Below are 17,617 nucleotides of genomic sequence, written 5' to 3'. Positions count from 1 at the left end.
AATCAAGTTTGTGAGACATGATTTCCCACATAAAGCCATGTTGACTATCCCGAATCAGTCCTTGCCTTTCCAAATACATGTACATCCTTTCCCTCAGGTTTCCCTCCAACAACTTGCCCACCACTGACATCAGTCTCACTGGTCTATATTTCCCTGGCTTGTCCTTACCACCCTTCTTATACAGTGGCACCATGTTTGCCAACCTCCAGTCTTCTGGCACCTCACCTGTGACCATCGATGATACAAGAGGCCCAGCAATCACTTCTCTAGCTTCCCACAGAGTTCTCGGGTACACCTGATCAGGTCCTGGGGATTTATCCACCTTTACCCGTTTCAAGACATCTAGCACTTCCTCCTCTGTAATATCGACATTTTACAAGATGTCACCACCTATTTCCTGAAGAAGGACTTACGCCCGAAACGTCGATTCTCCTGCTCCTCGGATGCTGCCTGGCCTGCTGTATTTTTCCAGCACCACATTTTTCAAAACCTATTTCCCTACAGTCTATTAAAGATTTAAACGGAAAATGAAAATCATACCATGTCATTAATTGATTGTGATTCACTTGGAAAAGGCATTGGGATCAGGAGGATTTGAGGTTTAATTCTTAGCTTTGTAATAGGATTGAGAACATCAGCTGGATCAGTAATTGGGGGAATCCTTTGGTTATAGTGCCCTTAAATTAGAAGGAAAAGCATCAGCAAGAATGGAAGCTTCTGGCTGTTCAGGAGTCTTGAAGAAGGATGCTAATGGTTCCTCAATAATACAAAACTTGAGGGTTATTTGTAAAAGAGACATGTTTCTGTCTTGCATGTATCAGGACAGGTGTGAGAATGCCAAATTCCAAAGAGAGCGGCATGCTCTTAAGATTTGGCATTCTTTCATCTGGTCTGATGCATTGAAGATGAAAATCTTAGCAGTGTGTCTGTCTTTTATGCATACCACAAGAGTAAGTCATGCTTGGCATGGTTATCCAGTCAATCATTGACTAGTCACTCTGGTATTCAACTTCAAGGCTGTCGCACAAAATATCTCTCTTTTATCGGAAGGTGTTTGTGGATTTGCACATTACCTTCATGAGAAAATGGGGAAAGTGAAAAGGAACATCTCATTTTGGGCCAAGTTGCACCTTTCAGACGTTTCATTTAATACTTAGGTTGTTTTATTGTAATCCCAATTATTCATAAAAAATCATGACTGTAAGTGCGTAGCCTAGTAATACTCACACCCGTTATCTCTCCTATTCGTTTCCCTGTAGGTGCGCTGAGGCTATCCTAGATACAGACCCAAGTCAAATCTCCACTGAAGATCCTCATTATGGAGGGACACCTCTCCATTGGGCCAAGAAATCAGATGTAAGTTTTATTCTCCCTGTATGATGTAGTTCATGAACTTCTCCACCTGGGTCTTTGGTACTTGAGAATTGTGATGAGATTAGAGTGAGTTTTGGATGATTGGTGTATTCCTGGTTATGCAGCCTTTCATTGTAATCAAAGTAATTGTGTCATTCACTCGACAACATTTCAATACTTTGTGCTAGATTTACGAGAGGATTTGTAGCTCAGGTTGAGGTTGTAAGTTTGCTCACTGAGCTGGAAGGTTTGTTTTCAGACGTTTTGTCACCAAGTTAGATGACATCATTACTGAGCCCCCGGTGAAGGCTTCGCCAGAGGCTCACTGATGATGTTACCTAGTATGATGGCAAAACGCCTGAAAGCAAGCCTTCCAGCTCAGCGATCAAACTTACAGCCTGAACTTTGTGCTAGATCTTTGTACATTTTGTTCAAAGTGCATTTATTGTCAATGAAATACTCTGCATATAAATCTAACCAGAGATTATAATGAGACTTAGGCTTGAATATAGCTTGTCAGCTTTTTGTATAAATGTATTCAATGGTGTAATCCTGTAGTATACCAAATAGGAAGAGTCTAAATGTATCTCTGAATTATGTTGAGTTAGCCACTCTTTTCCAGAGCATTGCAGTTATACTTAATGTTCTTGGGCTAACAGAAGGGAATCAAGTCTAGTTGTCAAGTGGCCTGGGATAGTCAGGCTTCACTGAAGTACGTCACAAGGCTAGTTAGGTTAAAGTTTCGAGAATGTCATGCTGGAAAAGCACAGCAGGTCAGGCAGCATCCGAGGAGCAGGAGAATCGATGATTCAGCCAAAAGCCCTTCATCAGGAATGAGGGCTTTTTGAGGTGTAAGAGTTGCATGCTGAGGGACCCTCTTATACAGAGCATTTTATTCCAATCATTTGGTTTGTCTCCAACACCACCTTATTTTTATCTGTTTGTAATGATCTGTCTGCATCAATTAATTGGATTTTTGGCCATCGCTTCACTTGTTATTCAGCTGGTGACACTTTCTTCACACCGCCTTGATCACCTGCAGGGGCTTATTATTCGGTTGCAGTTATACTTAATGTTCTTGGGCTAACAGAAGGGAATCAAGTCTAGTTGTCAAGTGGCCTGGGATAGTCAGGCTTCACTGAAGTACGTCACAAGGCTAGTTAGGGACACTTCACTCACGCCATTTGTATGAGCTTTTGGTGTCTCTGATAATAAAGTCTGTGCCTGCATGCTCTCTTCACCACCTGATGGAGGGGCAGCACTCCAAAAGCTTGTGATTTCAAATAAACCTGTTGCACTTTAACCTGGTGTTGCATGCACTAACATTAGGATGAAGAACCAGTTTGCGACCTTGAACAGATTGTGGTGAGCTATCTTTCCATTGTGTTGGATGATGTCAATGTTTCCTTGGTGGCAGTTCTCTGGCCTCTGAGTCAGGAGGATGTAAGTTCAAGCCCCCACTCCAGAAACTTGAACACATAATGGAGACTGATAATTCTTTGTATTACGAAGGGAGTGCTGAACTGCTGGAAGTGTTGTCTATTTTTTCATTAACCGGAGATGTAATTAAATTACTTGGGAACAAGTGGGACTTGAACTCAACTGAGAGATAGCGACACCACTGCTGCCCGATTAGAAGTGTTTTTCAAATATTTTCGAATCAATATGTTTAGAGATGTTATTAAATGCCTCTGGAGGAGGTGGGATTGAACCTGGGACTCCTTGCTCAGAGATTAGGACATTGCCACTGTGATGCAACAGCCCTTAAGTGCCATCGTTGAATTAATTTTTATTTTCTATTTTTCCTAATTAACTTGTTCAGATATGTTACTGCATATTTCTGCAGCGGGTGGGACTTGAACCCGGGCCTTCTGGTTCAGGGATGGGGCCACCACCACTCTGTCACAAGAGAACCCCTAAGTACTATCTTTGTTTATTTTTGTTATTAACCTATTTTTCTAATTAACCTGTTTAGAGATGTTATTATACACCTCTGAGGTAGGCAGGACTTGAACTGTGCCTCCTGGTTCAGGAATAGGGACAATACCTCTGTGCCACAGGAGAGCCCAGGTGTTGTCATTGAGAGGAGATTTATAAAAGGTTCTACCTGTCCTCTCAGATTTGTGGCGTTTAAGAAGTGCAGGGGAGCAGTTCCATTGTTCTGACCAACATTGGTCCCTCGATTAGTCTGAAATGAGATTATCTGGTCAATTATCATACTGTTTTTTGTGTTACCTTGTTGGTGAATTGGCGGCTTGTTTCTCTCTAGCATTGACAGTAATTCAAAGCAACTCCATGTGCTACAAAGTGTTTTGTAATGTTCTAAGGGTGTGAAAAGCTCTACATAAATACAAGTATTTTTGTTATGACATTACAACACTTTGTTGAATGAATCATTTCAGATGATCCGACTGCTGATTAACCGTGGATGCGCCTTGGACTACTTAAGTAAAACTGGAGAGACACCATTGCACATCATGGTGAAACGTGGGCGTTTTGAGTGTGCCATGATTCTGTTAGTACATGGAGCAGATACAAATGCAAAAGGCGAAAGTGGGAACACTCCTCTTCATCTTGCCATGAAGGTCAATACTTCTTAATGTCTTATAGAAAAATTTTGGTTCATGCTAGTCCATATCCCCGAGTTAAGCTGTTCCAGTGCGGTTACAACACTGGTATCTACCTGACAGTGTGGAAAATTGCCAAAGTATGTCCTATACATAAAAAGCAGGACAAATCCAACCCGGCCTATTACCGCGCCATCAGTCCACTCTTGATCATGAATGAAGTGATGGAAGGTGTCATCAACAGTGCTGTCAGTAGCACCTGCTCAGCAATAACCTGCTCGGTGCCACCCAGTTTGCGTTCCACCAGGCCAGCTCCTGACTCAGTATAGCCAAACATGGACAAAAGAGCTGAAACCCAGAGTTGAGGTGAAAGTGACCACGCTTGACATCAAGGTTGCGCTTAATCAAGTGTGGCAGCATTTGTGGAGAGAGACCAAGCTAACGTTTTGAGTCTAGATCACTTATCATTATAGCTGACATGATGTGTGGTGAGCATATGTTCCGATCATTCTGAATCCGATTACTTAATCTGCACTATCGCTTCCCCGTATTCCACCCCTCCACTTTTGCATAAAACCTCCACACTCTCATATCAGCTCTGATGAAGAGTAATCTCGGCTGATTGTCAGTTTGTTCTCCACAGATGCTGCCTGACCTGCTGTGATTTTCAGCATTTTTTCATTTTTAGTACAGACTCCAGCATTTGCAGTAACCGCCTCCTAATTTGTGTCTGGGTTTCTCAGTGACTAAGAAGGATAGAATTAAGTGTGATCATGGCTTTCTGTGCAACTAATAATCTTGATAACTTTAAACAAATAACATTGAGAGGACAGCACTAGCCTCCACTAACTTTGTGATGTTTAAGGCTCATTTCCTGCCCACTGATCTCAGGACTTTGTTCATTGCTGATATGGGAGGAGAAAGTCTTTTGTTATTTCAGCTGGAGAGGAAAGAGATTATGAATGGGCGTTCCACAAATGGGAAAGAATTGTTAGCATTTATCATCATGTTTGTCATAAGGTCATTGGCTCATTCTGGGGCACTGATAGACAAACATTGGCATTCATCCTTCAGTGCCAGGATTAAATGGCAAGTGATAGCAGGCTATTTATTTATAGTGGGCATTGAATGCTGTTCTTAAACAGTGTGTCTCCACTTTCCCCAAAATTGAATTTTCCAATTGGACTAATTAGATTTTTTTTCCCCTCCTTCCTAGCCCAGGGGCATTGCGATGAGCTGTAACTGCTCATAACAATCAAGTTTCCAATTCTGCGCCAAAGTTGTGAGCACCCTCCTTGGAGCATGTACTTTCAAAGCAAGAGATTTTATTTCCAAGAGTGAGCATAATGTGTGTTTTATAAAGTGTTCTTGTCAAGAAGTAAGTTTGCGATGTGGAATGATGCCAGTAACATGGGTTCAATTCTCGCATCAACTGAGGTTATCATGAAGGACTGTCTTTCCCAACCTCTCCCTGGCCTGACGCATGATGTTTATATGACTTTGCCAAAAAATGCTGATTCAGAGCTTAAGCAGGATTCCTTATAAAGAATAATAACTTAAGCATAAAGGCAAATTACTGTGGATGCTGGAATTTGAAACCAAAAGAGAAAATGCTGGAAAATCTCAGCAGTTCTGGCAGCATCTGTAAGGAGAGAAAAGAGCTTTGACAAAGGGTCAGTTAGACTCGAAATGTCAGCTCTTTTCTCTCCTTACAGATGCTGCCAGACTTGCTGAGATTTACCAGCATTTTCTCTCTTGGTTTCTTAACTTAAGCACTCTTTCCTTATAAAGAATAAAGTACTCTTGAAATGTACTTTTCTTAAAATTTATAAAATGACTTTCTATTGTTGCAGCTAGATAACCTGGAACTTATCAAGGCTCTGATCGTGTTTGGGGCTGATGTGAAATTGCCCAATGATTTCGGCGAGACACCTGGTTTGATTGCTGCACGCCACAGTAAAGGTGGGGGAAACCTTTAACTTAGCAAGATGTAGCTGGAGAATGCGAGGGCTGGATGTCTTTCACAGAAAAGATTCAGACCTTTTAAAAATTTTGCTGCAGCCATCTAGAGCTGCAAGATCTACCAAAAACAACTGAGTATGCAATTTAAATAGAATCATTTAACAATGAATCCCTACTATATTTGATCCTTTGTTTTCTGTGCATTTCTTAAACTGTTTCTTAACCTTCCTTTACAGTCGCTGTTTTCCCAGTTTTTCACCTTTACCTTTTTTATGTTTGGGAACTGAAATAAGATTCTGTATGAACCCCCATCTGACCTTTCCTCTTCCAGCATCTTTATCCCCCCTACAGCCGGATTGAATAGCCAGCGTGTGCTTCGAGAGTGCTAAAAAAGTGTGAAAATAACTCTAAATCCAAAGCTACTGCCTGGTCAGGCTTCAAGATATTTAAAGTGGACAATATTCCTCCTTTCTCCTTTGAATGGCTAAATGTGACTTCCTCCTCAATTTCCCTAATGCTTCTCTTGTGGTAGGCAGACATGCATTTTGTAGAATGTGTGCAATGCTGGAACATTTATTGTTCATTCCATGTTGCCCTGAAAGATGGTGGTTGGTTCCTTCTCCTTGAATCATTATAGTCTTTCTGCTGATGCTGCACCCTTGTGATGGTCGATAGAGTCATAGAGTTATACAGCGTGGAAATAGCCCCGTCGGTCCAACTTGTCCATGCTGATCAGAAATCCTAAATTAATCCAGTCCCATATGCCACCATTTGGCCCTTATCCCTCTAAACTGTTCCTGTGAACCGAGAGAACTGTCATTCAAGGTGATGAAACGGCTGCAGTGTGTGGCCAAGATTTTGTCTCCTTTTCCGGAGTGACATTGTTCTAGCAGGGGCAGCTGAACTCAAGAATAGAGGAGTGGCACTTCAGGTCTCCACCCAAGCCTTCTGTGCCATCGCATGTCGCTGCAGTAAACAACGCCAATATGTGCGCATGTCCTTTTTAGGGCTTTGTTTGTGTGTGTGCCTTTTATGATTTAAAAATATTTTATAAAGGTAGTAAATTTGTTCAAGTTGAAGAATATGAATGTGGAGAGTTGTATGTGATTTCTTTGTGTGTAAGGTATGGTATATTATGTGACACCAAGTGCTTGATCAGATACTAATTCAGTGAGACAGTGTGACCAGAGCATGTTGCATGAGATATTATTATGCATTGATTTCAGCTGATACCAGTTTGTGTCATGGAATGCTTTTGTTTTTAAAGTGCTATCCTACAATTTATTTCCAAGTACTGAAGTTGCTTTATTTAGCTTGTTACAACCATCCAATATGGTGAGCTAACATTTTTAGGATTGCATTACTTGGGGTTCAGTTTCTGCGTGTAAGTCTGGCCCTATTCCTTTGATAAGGAGCAAAATCAGAAATTGCTCGATAAGCTCAGCACATCTCGCAGAACTGTTCTGAAGAAGGGTTGCTGGACCCAAAACATTAACTCTGCTTTTCCCTGCACAGGTGCTGCCAGAACTGCCGAGTTTTTCCAACACTTTCTGATTTTGTTTCTGTTTTCCAGCGTCTGCAGTTCTTTACTCCTTTGATAAGGAGGTAGTTTTCCCTGTGCTGATTTTCTGTAGTTTCCTATGGCTTCTGTAAGAACACGTTCAGCAGTGGCATTGGAATAGGCTGCACACCCTACTTGGCCACTGATGATGCAGCGTAACTAACCCAGATGGTCTAGAAATTGCTGCCTGTGAATGAATTGCTTTTTGAATTGCAGAAAAGATATCCAGTTTGGGAAAGCCTGGAGAGGGGAGTTTCAGAAAGAAGATCATTCACTGCTTAGCCATAATTGTGCATAGATGCAATGCAGAATAGTTCACATTAATCTGCATGATTATATTCTCATGCTAGAGAGAAAAATAACTCTCGTATAACAGAAATTAATTGGGTATTAAATAAAAAAGTTGTCTCAGACAAACCTACCTCAGCTAAATGAAACTCTCCTGCTCTCGCTTTTCCCAGCCTCACTCACTTGATCAAAGGAGATAAATGGGAAAAGTAGAAGCAAGCTTCTTAATGTAGAAGTTTAGCTCCTGAAAAAGAGCCTAAGATGGTACTTTAATTTGGTCTGAAACTTCACAAGTTTTGCTCATGTTTTAAAAGATACATTAACAATACATAACAATGAGATCTGCATGAATGTAAATGTGTTTATTTTTGGTTCAAATTTACGATTGTGCCTTGCTTGTTTATATCCTGGTACTAACTGTTTGATGCCTTCAAAGGCAGTAACCGGAAGGTGATGCTGAACCTACTGTGTAGTATAGGGGCTGAACGCTGTTATCCACCTTCTCCAGACTCCCCCTCACCGTCACCCAGCCATACTGCAAGACCAGTCCCAGTGAAAACCAACCGTGGATTAGGTAACCTCAGCCATTTGGCCCCTGTTGCTACATCCTCACTTCTGTATCCTGGATTCCTGTCCTGCTTTGCAATAGGGTTAGAGTGGGTGAAGGAAATCATCTTCTAAAATAATTGTTTATCAAAAATTACAGGCCAAGCTGCTCTGCAAGATTTGTCTTTCTTCTGTTGCCTTTTTTCTTTGTTTTTAATTCTCCTTTTTTATTTATTTTTGAATACACTGAAGCTTTAATTTAAGAATGCTATACATGAATGGAAGATCTTGTATTTAACATTGCTAGAGAGGTGATTGTGAAATGAGTTATGTAAAGTCATAATTGTCACCTTCGTCACGTTTTCTTAAATTTTTATGCAGTGATCAGAGCCTTTAATATTTGTTTACCAGTCTGTAAATTTGAACACGATAGTCAGACAGTGCCGGGTCACCATTTTGAAAACATCTGATTCTCAAAATGCTGGGCGTGAGCATAGTTTATGCATATTTTCCTGACTGACTAGCTACAATAGGCACATTCTGTTTTGACCTTCTCTCCTGAAAGAAGAAAGGTTTAGGGACTAGCTCCTCCATTTGACAGCAGTATGGCAACTTTCCTGCCTGATTGCTATATCTCTGTGATTCCCTTAGATTTTCAACTCTATCAAACGTACTCAACAACTGAGGATCCATAGCCTGATTAACTTTTTTTGCCTGCGCTAAGCATTGATTGTCAGGTAGCTGTTTAAGCTAGCCTCTATGATTCTCTAAATGTCCTTTCTTGGATAGCAATTGGTAGCATGAAAAAGGGCTATTTGACTAATTATTGCTTCTACCACCTTCATCCAGTTGGCGGTGACCAACTCTGCTTTGCTGAATGCCCCTTAATGTGAAATTAGTTGATTATGTGTAGGCTGGCAATTGAAGCTTGTTCCTTAGCAAATGCCACAGCAGTATCTTAAGTCCTGTGAGATTTGTCAGTCAGTGTTGATTGTAGGAGATCGTGACCCCTAGTTTTTAAGATCGTCTGTCGGGCACTACTCTTGGGTTATGGCCAGACAGCAAAGTTATATTTATTGCCCACTCCGATTTGAGAAAGTGATGGTGTGGCCACCTTCCTGAGTTGGTGGTGGTGATTGTGATGGTGATGATGATTTACTGTAACTGAACATCTTGCTCGAAAATTTCAGAGGGTACTTAAGAATCAGCTATGTTGGTGGGGTTGGAATAACACACAGTCTGGAACTAAGACCCTTCCCTAAAGGTCATTAACAAGTTAGGCTTTTACAACAATCTCTCAGCTCAAGGTCACTGAACCCAGCTCTTTGTTTTTGAGTTTTAATTCAGATTAAGATTTTGTAGGTTCTGTGGTGAGTTTTCAACTTCTGTTCTCCAGATTATTAGTCCAAGCCTCCCGAGTACTAATCCACTAACAGTTTGTTATACTTATGTACCTCTAATCAAATAACAACTGTGTCTCCGAGTCTGCACTTTGAATGGAAAAGTGGCCTAGCCTCATAAAGTGTCTTCTGTTTCTAGGATTTGAGGATATCTTAGGGATTGCCACTGTAGTCGGTTCCTTATCGAAAGGGCTAGATGCTGCAGATGGTGATGGATATGTGCACAGGAGGTGAGAAAATGAATTGAACAGACAAAACACAGTTTCTTTGTGGTAATGAAACTTTATTTTGGGATAAAGGAATTAATATATAGTAATAAAGGGAGTGTTTGACGATGTTATGTTGATTTTCAGATATGATCGTTTACTGTGCTTGGATGGGGGTGGAATTCGAGGGCTTGTTCTAATTCAGCTACTTATTGCCATCGAGCAGGCTGCTGGCCAGCCCGTCCGGGAGCTGTTCGATTGGATATCGGGCACCAGCACTGGTGGAATTCTAGCCCTTGCTATTGTACATGGTAAGTACTTGGCAAGGCGTGCAAGCCTTAACCAGGATTTCGAACCATGTAGGTTTGGCTTTGGAAGTGAGTGTTGGGTAGGTGGGGAACATCAGTTACATGTGAAGGTTAGTTGAAGGTGGGCAATTTATTGTGTGTTTTTGAAAGACATAGATGTCCATATAAATGATGTGACTACTTTATTTGGACAAATATGGGTGTGAATTTCATCAGAGCTTGATTTGATTTATTGTCACATGTACCGAAGTACAGTGATAAGTTTTGTTTTGTGAGCAGTGCAGGCAGATCATAACAAACAAGGACATACAGATCATAAGATGCTTATACAGAGCAAGGTTACAGGAGGTACACAAAAACAAGGTCAGCATTAGACTTGAAATTACAGGAATCTATTCAATGACAGCAGGGAAGAAGCTGTTCTTGAACCCGTAGGTGCATGTATTCAACCTTCTGTATTTTCTGTGCAACTGTTATTATAAAATTATAAGTATTAAATATAAGGTTTTGAGAAATCTAGTACTCAACTTGACTTCACTGATTATGCTGAAATTTATTACCCCCTTCACCGTCGTTCAAGGAGCGACATTAGGTAATTTTTTTGCTGTATTTGGGTTTGTAAGGACCAACCAGAGACAAGAGGACGATAGTCAATCTTACTGCTTGGATCTATTAATATTGCCACAGTGTAATCAGTTTTCAGCAGCAGCCTGCGCGGTATTTTGGGCCAGATATTTACCTTTATTTTGACCATTTTTTAGACCAGGTTCTGTACTATTGAGACAGCTCTCAACCCAATCAGTCCAGTTACTGACATCTGTGTTAGGTTGATCGGTTTGTGGCTGTACTTGCCTCTCCACAGGAAGGCTGCATTCTGTACTCAGCTGGGTACTTTTAGAAAAAAAAGTCTTTGTATTGTTTTTCATAAATTGCATAATTTGAGAAAATTCAAGCCATGTTTTAAATTATCTCCATTTGAATCTTGGTTCCCTCTTTTCTTCTAAAGCTAATCCAGAGAGAAAATCACTGACACTGAATTCAGAAAGTTGTGCTGCATAATCCTCATGAGATATATAAAAACAAAATCAACACAAATAGGTGTTGGAGTTGGTACCCAATTATGTTTAAAAATAAATTCCTGACTTCCTGATGCATGCTGGGAAAATGCCCTGAGGAGTCTGCCCTGTCAACCAGTTGGTCTTAGCTTGATTCCAGGTCTGCTTTACCTGGGGAATTGCAACACAGAACAGAGTGTGTCTGTTTTGATTTGTGATCCATGCTAAGAGAGCTGATACAAAAACAGAAATTGCTGGAAAGTCTCAGCAGGTCTGGCATAATCTGTGGAGAGAAATCAGAGTTAACATTTTGGGTCCAGTGACCCTTCCTCAGAACTGAGGCGAGCTGATGTTGGCATTGAAGAGGAAGAGGAGAAAGTGAGGACTGCAGGTGCTGGAAGTCAGAGTCAAGAGTGTGGTGCTGAAAAAACACTGCAGGTCAGGCAGCATCCGAGGAGCAGGAGAATCGATATTTTGGGCATAAACCCTATAATGTGGGCTTATGAAGCCCTTCCTGATGAAGAGCTTATGCCCGAAACGTCGATTTTCCTGCTCCTCAGATGCTGCCTGGCCTGCTCTGCTTTTCCAGCACCACACTCTCGACATTGAACAGGAAGAGTCCTGTTTGAACTCTTTTCCTCATTTAAGTTAGTTAACTTCAAATCAGGCATTTCTGGGAGCACTGCAGGTTAATTCACTGCCCTTGGGCAAGGGGAAATGGTGATATTCTCCTCTGATCTCCGCAAAGTGAACCTAGTTTGAAATATCATGTGGAGAAAACCAGGCTAGGATCTTCCTGGTCTCAAACACTTGTTGTCTAGACTCACGCGTACAGTGTAACCAGTGAAGAGAGAAGTTCTGTTGCCAAAAATCTGTGTGTCTCATGAGTAAAGAATAAGCATGTATACAGAATTATTATTTAAATTGGTTATCATCTATTGTTGGTATTTTCCATTGTCCCAATGCACAAAACTGGAAGTAACTCAAAATGAATTTTGCAAAGAACAAATGTGACAGCATTTTCAATCTCTGATTATATAGGTTATTTGATAATGAGCTGAGAACAATAATGGGATTTGGCTGAAGGGGCGGCATCATGAAACTAAAAGTTTGAGTCCAGCAACATCTTGGGTGGAAGAAATCCTTTCCTATTGTTTTATCATTTTTATCCATTGCTTTTTTGCTGGACCATTGTTTCATGTCTATGAGACCATACTTATGCAAATAATTACCCCCTAGTACCTTACCACGGCCGCCAGATCGCTAATAACTCCCCAGTATCTTCGCTAAAGTTTCTTGGACATTGATTGTACTGTACTAACGGACTAGTGACTCATAAGCAAAAATGCTGGCAGCATTCAGTCAGTCAGAGAAGAAGTGAGTTACAATCTCATGTTGTCAGCACATTTCTGTGTTAACTATAATGTGTGCTTTTCTGATTTCTGGGTACTTTGCTTAAGGCTCTGACTGTTGGGGTTTGCTTTCCTGTTACACATAGGCAAATCCATGCAATATCTGCGTTGCCTTTATTTCCGGATGAAAGATGAAGTGTTTAAAGGATCCAGACCATTCTCATCGGTTCCACTTGAGGAGTTTCTGAAGAAGGAGTTTGGGGAAAATACCAAAATGATTGATGTCACCAAACCTAAGTGAGTTCATAATTTTCTCTTGGAGGCTTATGGTACTGTTGAATTTTCTTGCACAGGGAGTGTGGAGACCAGATTGTTGAATATTTTTAAGACAGAAATACTTCACTAGTAAAAGAGTCAAAGAGTATCAGAGTTGAGCGGGAAAATGGAGTTGAGGCTATGGTTGGATCAGCCATGACTTTATTGCATGATGGAACTATGCTTGAAGGGCTGAAAGGTCTGCTCCTATTCTTGATTTATGTTTGTAAATGTAATTTACAGTTGACTGGACGACTGATTTATGATTCCAGTAGTGTGGGTTCAATTCTCACACCAGCTGAGTTTATCATGAGGACTCTCCCTCTCCCCCTGCCTGACGTATGGTTACCCTGGGGTTAAACCGCCACTAGATGTCTCTGTGAAATGAGAGCGCAACTCTATGGTTCAGTAGGACTATGGCTTCTTTATCTTTTACCTTTGTGTAGTATTTTCAGTTTTAGGATGGCAATTAAAACTTGTAGTTCAGAGGAACTGAAGGGCGCTGAAGCACAAACTACAATGAATTTATCAGATATACCAGATTTATTTATATATAAACTTCAATATATCATCTGGAACTTAATAGCAGATCGGAACAGAAGTAGGCCATTCAGTCCATTCAGTGAGATCATGGGTGATCTGTGGCCTAACTCCATATTCTGGACTTTGGCCCATATCCCTTAATACGTCTACTTAACAAAAAATTATCGTAGGTTTAAAATTAACAACTATCTAGCATATATTGCTGCTTGAGGAAGAGAGTTCCAAATATATTTTATCTTGTGCTACATGCAAAATACTGTCCATTTTCTAAAAAGAACTGCGTTCACCCAATCCTCAGTACTATATTAAAATTCAGTCTTCAACTTTTAGAATAAAAGTGAACTATGATAGTAGACATCATGCTTTTCAGTTGGTTTAACTGTTACTTTAATTAATGTTATTGCTGTCAGTAGTCATTCAATCAGGGCACTCAAATGTAAAATGAAACGCTGTTTAACATTCACATGAAGCGGGGTGCTCAAATGTGGCTTATGGGTAGCATTCTCTTGTAATTTAGTCAGAAAATTGTCCTTCAAGTGTCACTCCAAAGCACTAAATCAAAACTGGCACACTAGTCCAGTACTGAGGGAATGCTGTTGTGTCTGACATTTTTGTCTTTTAGTGTCTGGAATAAGTTGTCAGAGGAAATGGTGGAGACAGGTACAATTACAACATTTAAAAGGCATCTGGATGGGTATATGAAAAAGAAAGGTTTATAGGCATATGGGCCAAATGCTGGCATATGGGACTACATTAATTTAACACATCTGGTCAAGTTGGACCAAAGGGTCTGTTTCTGTGCTGAACAACTCTATGACTGTATAACTGATGCTAAACCCAAGCTCTGTTGTCCCGCTCAGAAGAACGTGAAGGATCTCAAGCATTGTTTTGACAGAGACCTCTCCAGTGTCCTGGCCAATATTTTTCTTACAATCAGCATCATTATAAACAGATTATTCAATCGTCATCATATGGCTGTTTGTGGTATCTTGCTGCGCTTTTCATTAGCTACCACAGTTTCAATATTTAAACTGTGACTAGTTTCAGAAGTAATCCATGGGCTGTAATGCACTTTGGGACGTTCTGGGATTGAGAAAGTTACTGAATGATTGTGAGTCTTTTTTTCATATTAACCATTGTGTTGGGGGATTGTTTGCATCAATTACCTTGATGCTGAACATGGATATGTTTATGGTTGGAATTCAAATTTTGGGTAGTGGATACGTTGGAAGTTAATGTCTGTATGCATTCCCCCCCCCTCCCAACCCACCTCTGCCTGTAGAGTGATGGTGACTGGAACTTTGGCTGATCGGCATCCTGGGGAGCTTCACCTGTTCCGCAACTACAACCCGCCAGAACCACAGCATGATCCACCTTATACAAGGACAGCAGAGTTCCAGGCACTCACCCAACCTAAAGGTAAAATGTGCTACAACAAGCACCTCTAAACTCTTGTATCTTCTTGTTACCTTGGGATCAAAGCTTACAATTTAAGGGATTATGACGTGTTAAGGGATATGGGCCAAAGTCCGGAATATGGATTTAGGCCACAGATCACCCATGATCTCTCTGAATGGACTGAATGGCCTACTTCTGTTCCGATCTGCTATCAAGTTCCAGATTACAAAGTCAGGTTGAAGTTTATATATAAGTAAACCTGGTATATCAGATAAATTCATTGTAGTTTGTGCTTCAGTGCCCTTCAGTTCCTCTGAACAACAAGTTTTAAATGCATGAAATGTTGATGTTCGTGATGTGGCATTTCAGGCTTATTGCTAGTTCCCCTTGAATTGGTGATGGTGAGCTTTCTTCTTGAATACAAGTGAGTGGTTTATTAGGCCAGTTATTTTTTATTCATTCAAGGGTGTGGACTTCTCTGGCTGGGCTAGTGAAATTTTAATTTATATTGTTTATTTTTAACCAAGTTGTAGATCTGCTCAGCAATATACAGTCAAGAAGTAAAGGATAAGCATGTGTACAGAATTATTGTTTGAAGTGGTTATCATTTATTGTTGGTATTTTCAATTGTCCTAATATACAAAGTTGGAAGTAACTCAAACCGAATTTTGCAAAGAACAAATGTGACTGTATTTTCACCTCTGATTACATAGGTTAGTTGATAAATGAGTTGAGGACAACAATGCAATTTGACTGAAGGGGAAACATTGAAATAATTTCATAATAAAAGCACAAATCTTTAATTACTTCATCAATTTGATCTTGCTATACAGTGTGGTAGTTTAATGGGTGAGTGACGTGCTGTACTCCTGACATAGCTGTAATTGTCACCTTGAAACAGAATAGCCCAGTATTGATGTCACATATTTAATATCAAAACTTCTAATTTAAAACAAAATGCTTAAAAATGACTAGGCATTGCATCATGTTTCTTATTTGCAGTGTCTTTTTGTAGTTTTCGAAAGGAATTTCTTGTGTGTATCATGCTTACCAGCTTTGAATTTATTATGGACCAGAACAAATCCCTTCAAAACATATTAAGAAGGTAACCTAGACTCTTAGCTTTAAAATAAGAAAAGGTTGATGTAAGGTGTTGCATTCCAGATGTAATTCAATTGGTCAAACGACTGGACGTTAAGCAAAACACAAGATAAGACCATAAGACATAGGAGTGGAAATAAGGCCATTCGGCCCATCGAGTCCACTCTGCCATTCAATCATGGCTGATGCGCATTTCAGCTCCACTTACCAGCGTTCTCCCCGTAGCCCTTAATTCCTCTAGACAACAAGAATCTATCAATCTCGGCCTTGAAGACATTTAGCGTCCCGGCTTCCACTGCACTCCGTGGCAATGAATTCCACAGGCCCACCACTCTCTGGCTGAAGAAATCTCACCGCATTTCTGTTCTGAAATGACCCCCTCTAATTCTAAGGCTGTGTCCACGGGTCCTAGTCTCCACGTTTAACTGAAACAATTTCCTAGCATCCACCTTTGCCAAGCCATGTATTATTTTGTACGTCTCTATTAAGTCTCCACTTAATCTTCTAAACTCCAACGAATACAATCCCACTATCCTCAGCCGTTCCTCATATGTTAGACCTAACTGCATATCTCCCCAACCCTTTCCAGCTCTTAACTTCACTTTATGCCCCTATTGATCCGGGCATAAACTGCAAGCAACTGCACGCAATATTTCGGGGGAACCGAATGAACAAATGAAATAAACGACTGGAGAAAGCCACAGAAACCTGTCGTTTCCAATAAAACATCTTTTGCTCAATCCTGCGCTGTGCACTTATCCTGAGCCCGATGCTCCAGTAATCTCTTGTCCGTGTCAGTAAAAGCTGCTCCACGAGGATTAATTACAGAACAGGTGCATCTAAATGGATTGAATTGCTTGAAGATGTAGACCATGGGATTGAGCACTTTCACCCAAAACAGTGACTGCAGCAGTACAGAATGAACAGTGCAAATGTGAGTATTATATTGCGCAGTACCTCAGTGAAATGGGAGGGTGGACGTTTAGGCAAGTTAGTTCTTGTGGGAGGGAGAGGTTACTCCGATAAAGGGTGGTTATGATATGTGAAACGCAAAGATGTGAGACAGCGGGTGTTTGAAGAAGGAAACTGATCACCACGAAGAGTATTTTTATGTAAAAAATAGATTGATTTTCCCAGCGTTTGCTAAGCACATATTACATGGAGTAAAACGGGAAAAATGCCGATTGCTGTGACAGTGATTCGAGCAGAACTTGCTGTGTTTACAATGCCAAGGAAGAACCATTTCATGATACTGGTGCCACATGGAAAATCACGATGCAAAAAGCAATAAGGATCATGGCAGAGATTATGCCAGGAACAGAACCACTCGCACAAAGGAATACTTGTGAAACAGTGACTGAGATGTGGGAACTCAGATTCGGTTGAATCTTTCACTTCTGTGTCCCGAGACACTGTAGTGATTGCAACACTGAGGTTGTCGGATATTACGTTTGCGAGATATCTACAAAACTTCAAATGATCGCAAAGGTCGTTACTGTAATCGAGACCTCAGAAAATTAACTGGTATATCTGATGTGGTGATTAGGCTCACGTTCACGTCAGTTATGCTGAAGAATTGGATACGAAATTCATCAGATCAGCAGTGATAACATTGAATGACTGACCAGTCAGAGTGTGAATGGAAGCTTCATGAGGACATAT

The 17,617-nt window shown here is 40.6% G+C and overlaps 1 protein-coding gene across 7 annotated transcripts in view; it reads left to right on the top strand.

Annotated features, from left to right (window-relative positions):
• pla2g6 (phospholipase A2, group VI (cytosolic, calcium-independent)) overlaps positions 1-17,617 on the top strand; it is an 82,637-nt gene that overhangs the window by 47,919 nt on the left and 17,101 nt on the right. For 6 of the 7 annotated variants that reach the window (XM_043679771.1, XM_043679773.1, XM_043679775.1 and 3 more), the window contains exons 6-13: positions 1,260-1,356; positions 3,756-3,938; positions 5,774-5,882; positions 8,168-8,305; positions 9,817-9,907; positions 10,031-10,194; positions 12,745-12,895; positions 14,739-14,875. In XM_043679771.1, coding sequence (XP_043535706.1) covers positions 1,260-1,356; positions 3,756-3,938; positions 5,774-5,882; positions 8,168-8,305; positions 9,817-9,907; positions 10,031-10,194; positions 12,745-12,895; positions 14,739-14,875 — 1,070 coding nt within the window. The remainder of the gene's footprint in view (positions 1-1,259; positions 1,357-3,755; positions 3,939-5,773; positions 5,883-8,167; positions 8,306-9,816; positions 9,908-10,030; positions 10,195-12,744; positions 12,896-14,738; positions 14,876-17,617) is intronic. The other variant, XM_043679777.1, reaches the window with a different exon arrangement.

The sequence above is a fragment of the Chiloscyllium plagiosum genome, chromosome 39, assembly GCF_004010195.1.
Source record: "Chiloscyllium plagiosum isolate BGI_BamShark_2017 chromosome 39, ASM401019v2, whole genome shotgun sequence".
NCBI lineage: Eukaryota > Metazoa > Chordata > Chondrichthyes > Orectolobiformes > Hemiscylliidae > Chiloscyllium > Chiloscyllium plagiosum.
Note: the sequence above shows the minus strand (reverse complement) of the source record. Positions and strands in the feature narration are given on the sequence as shown.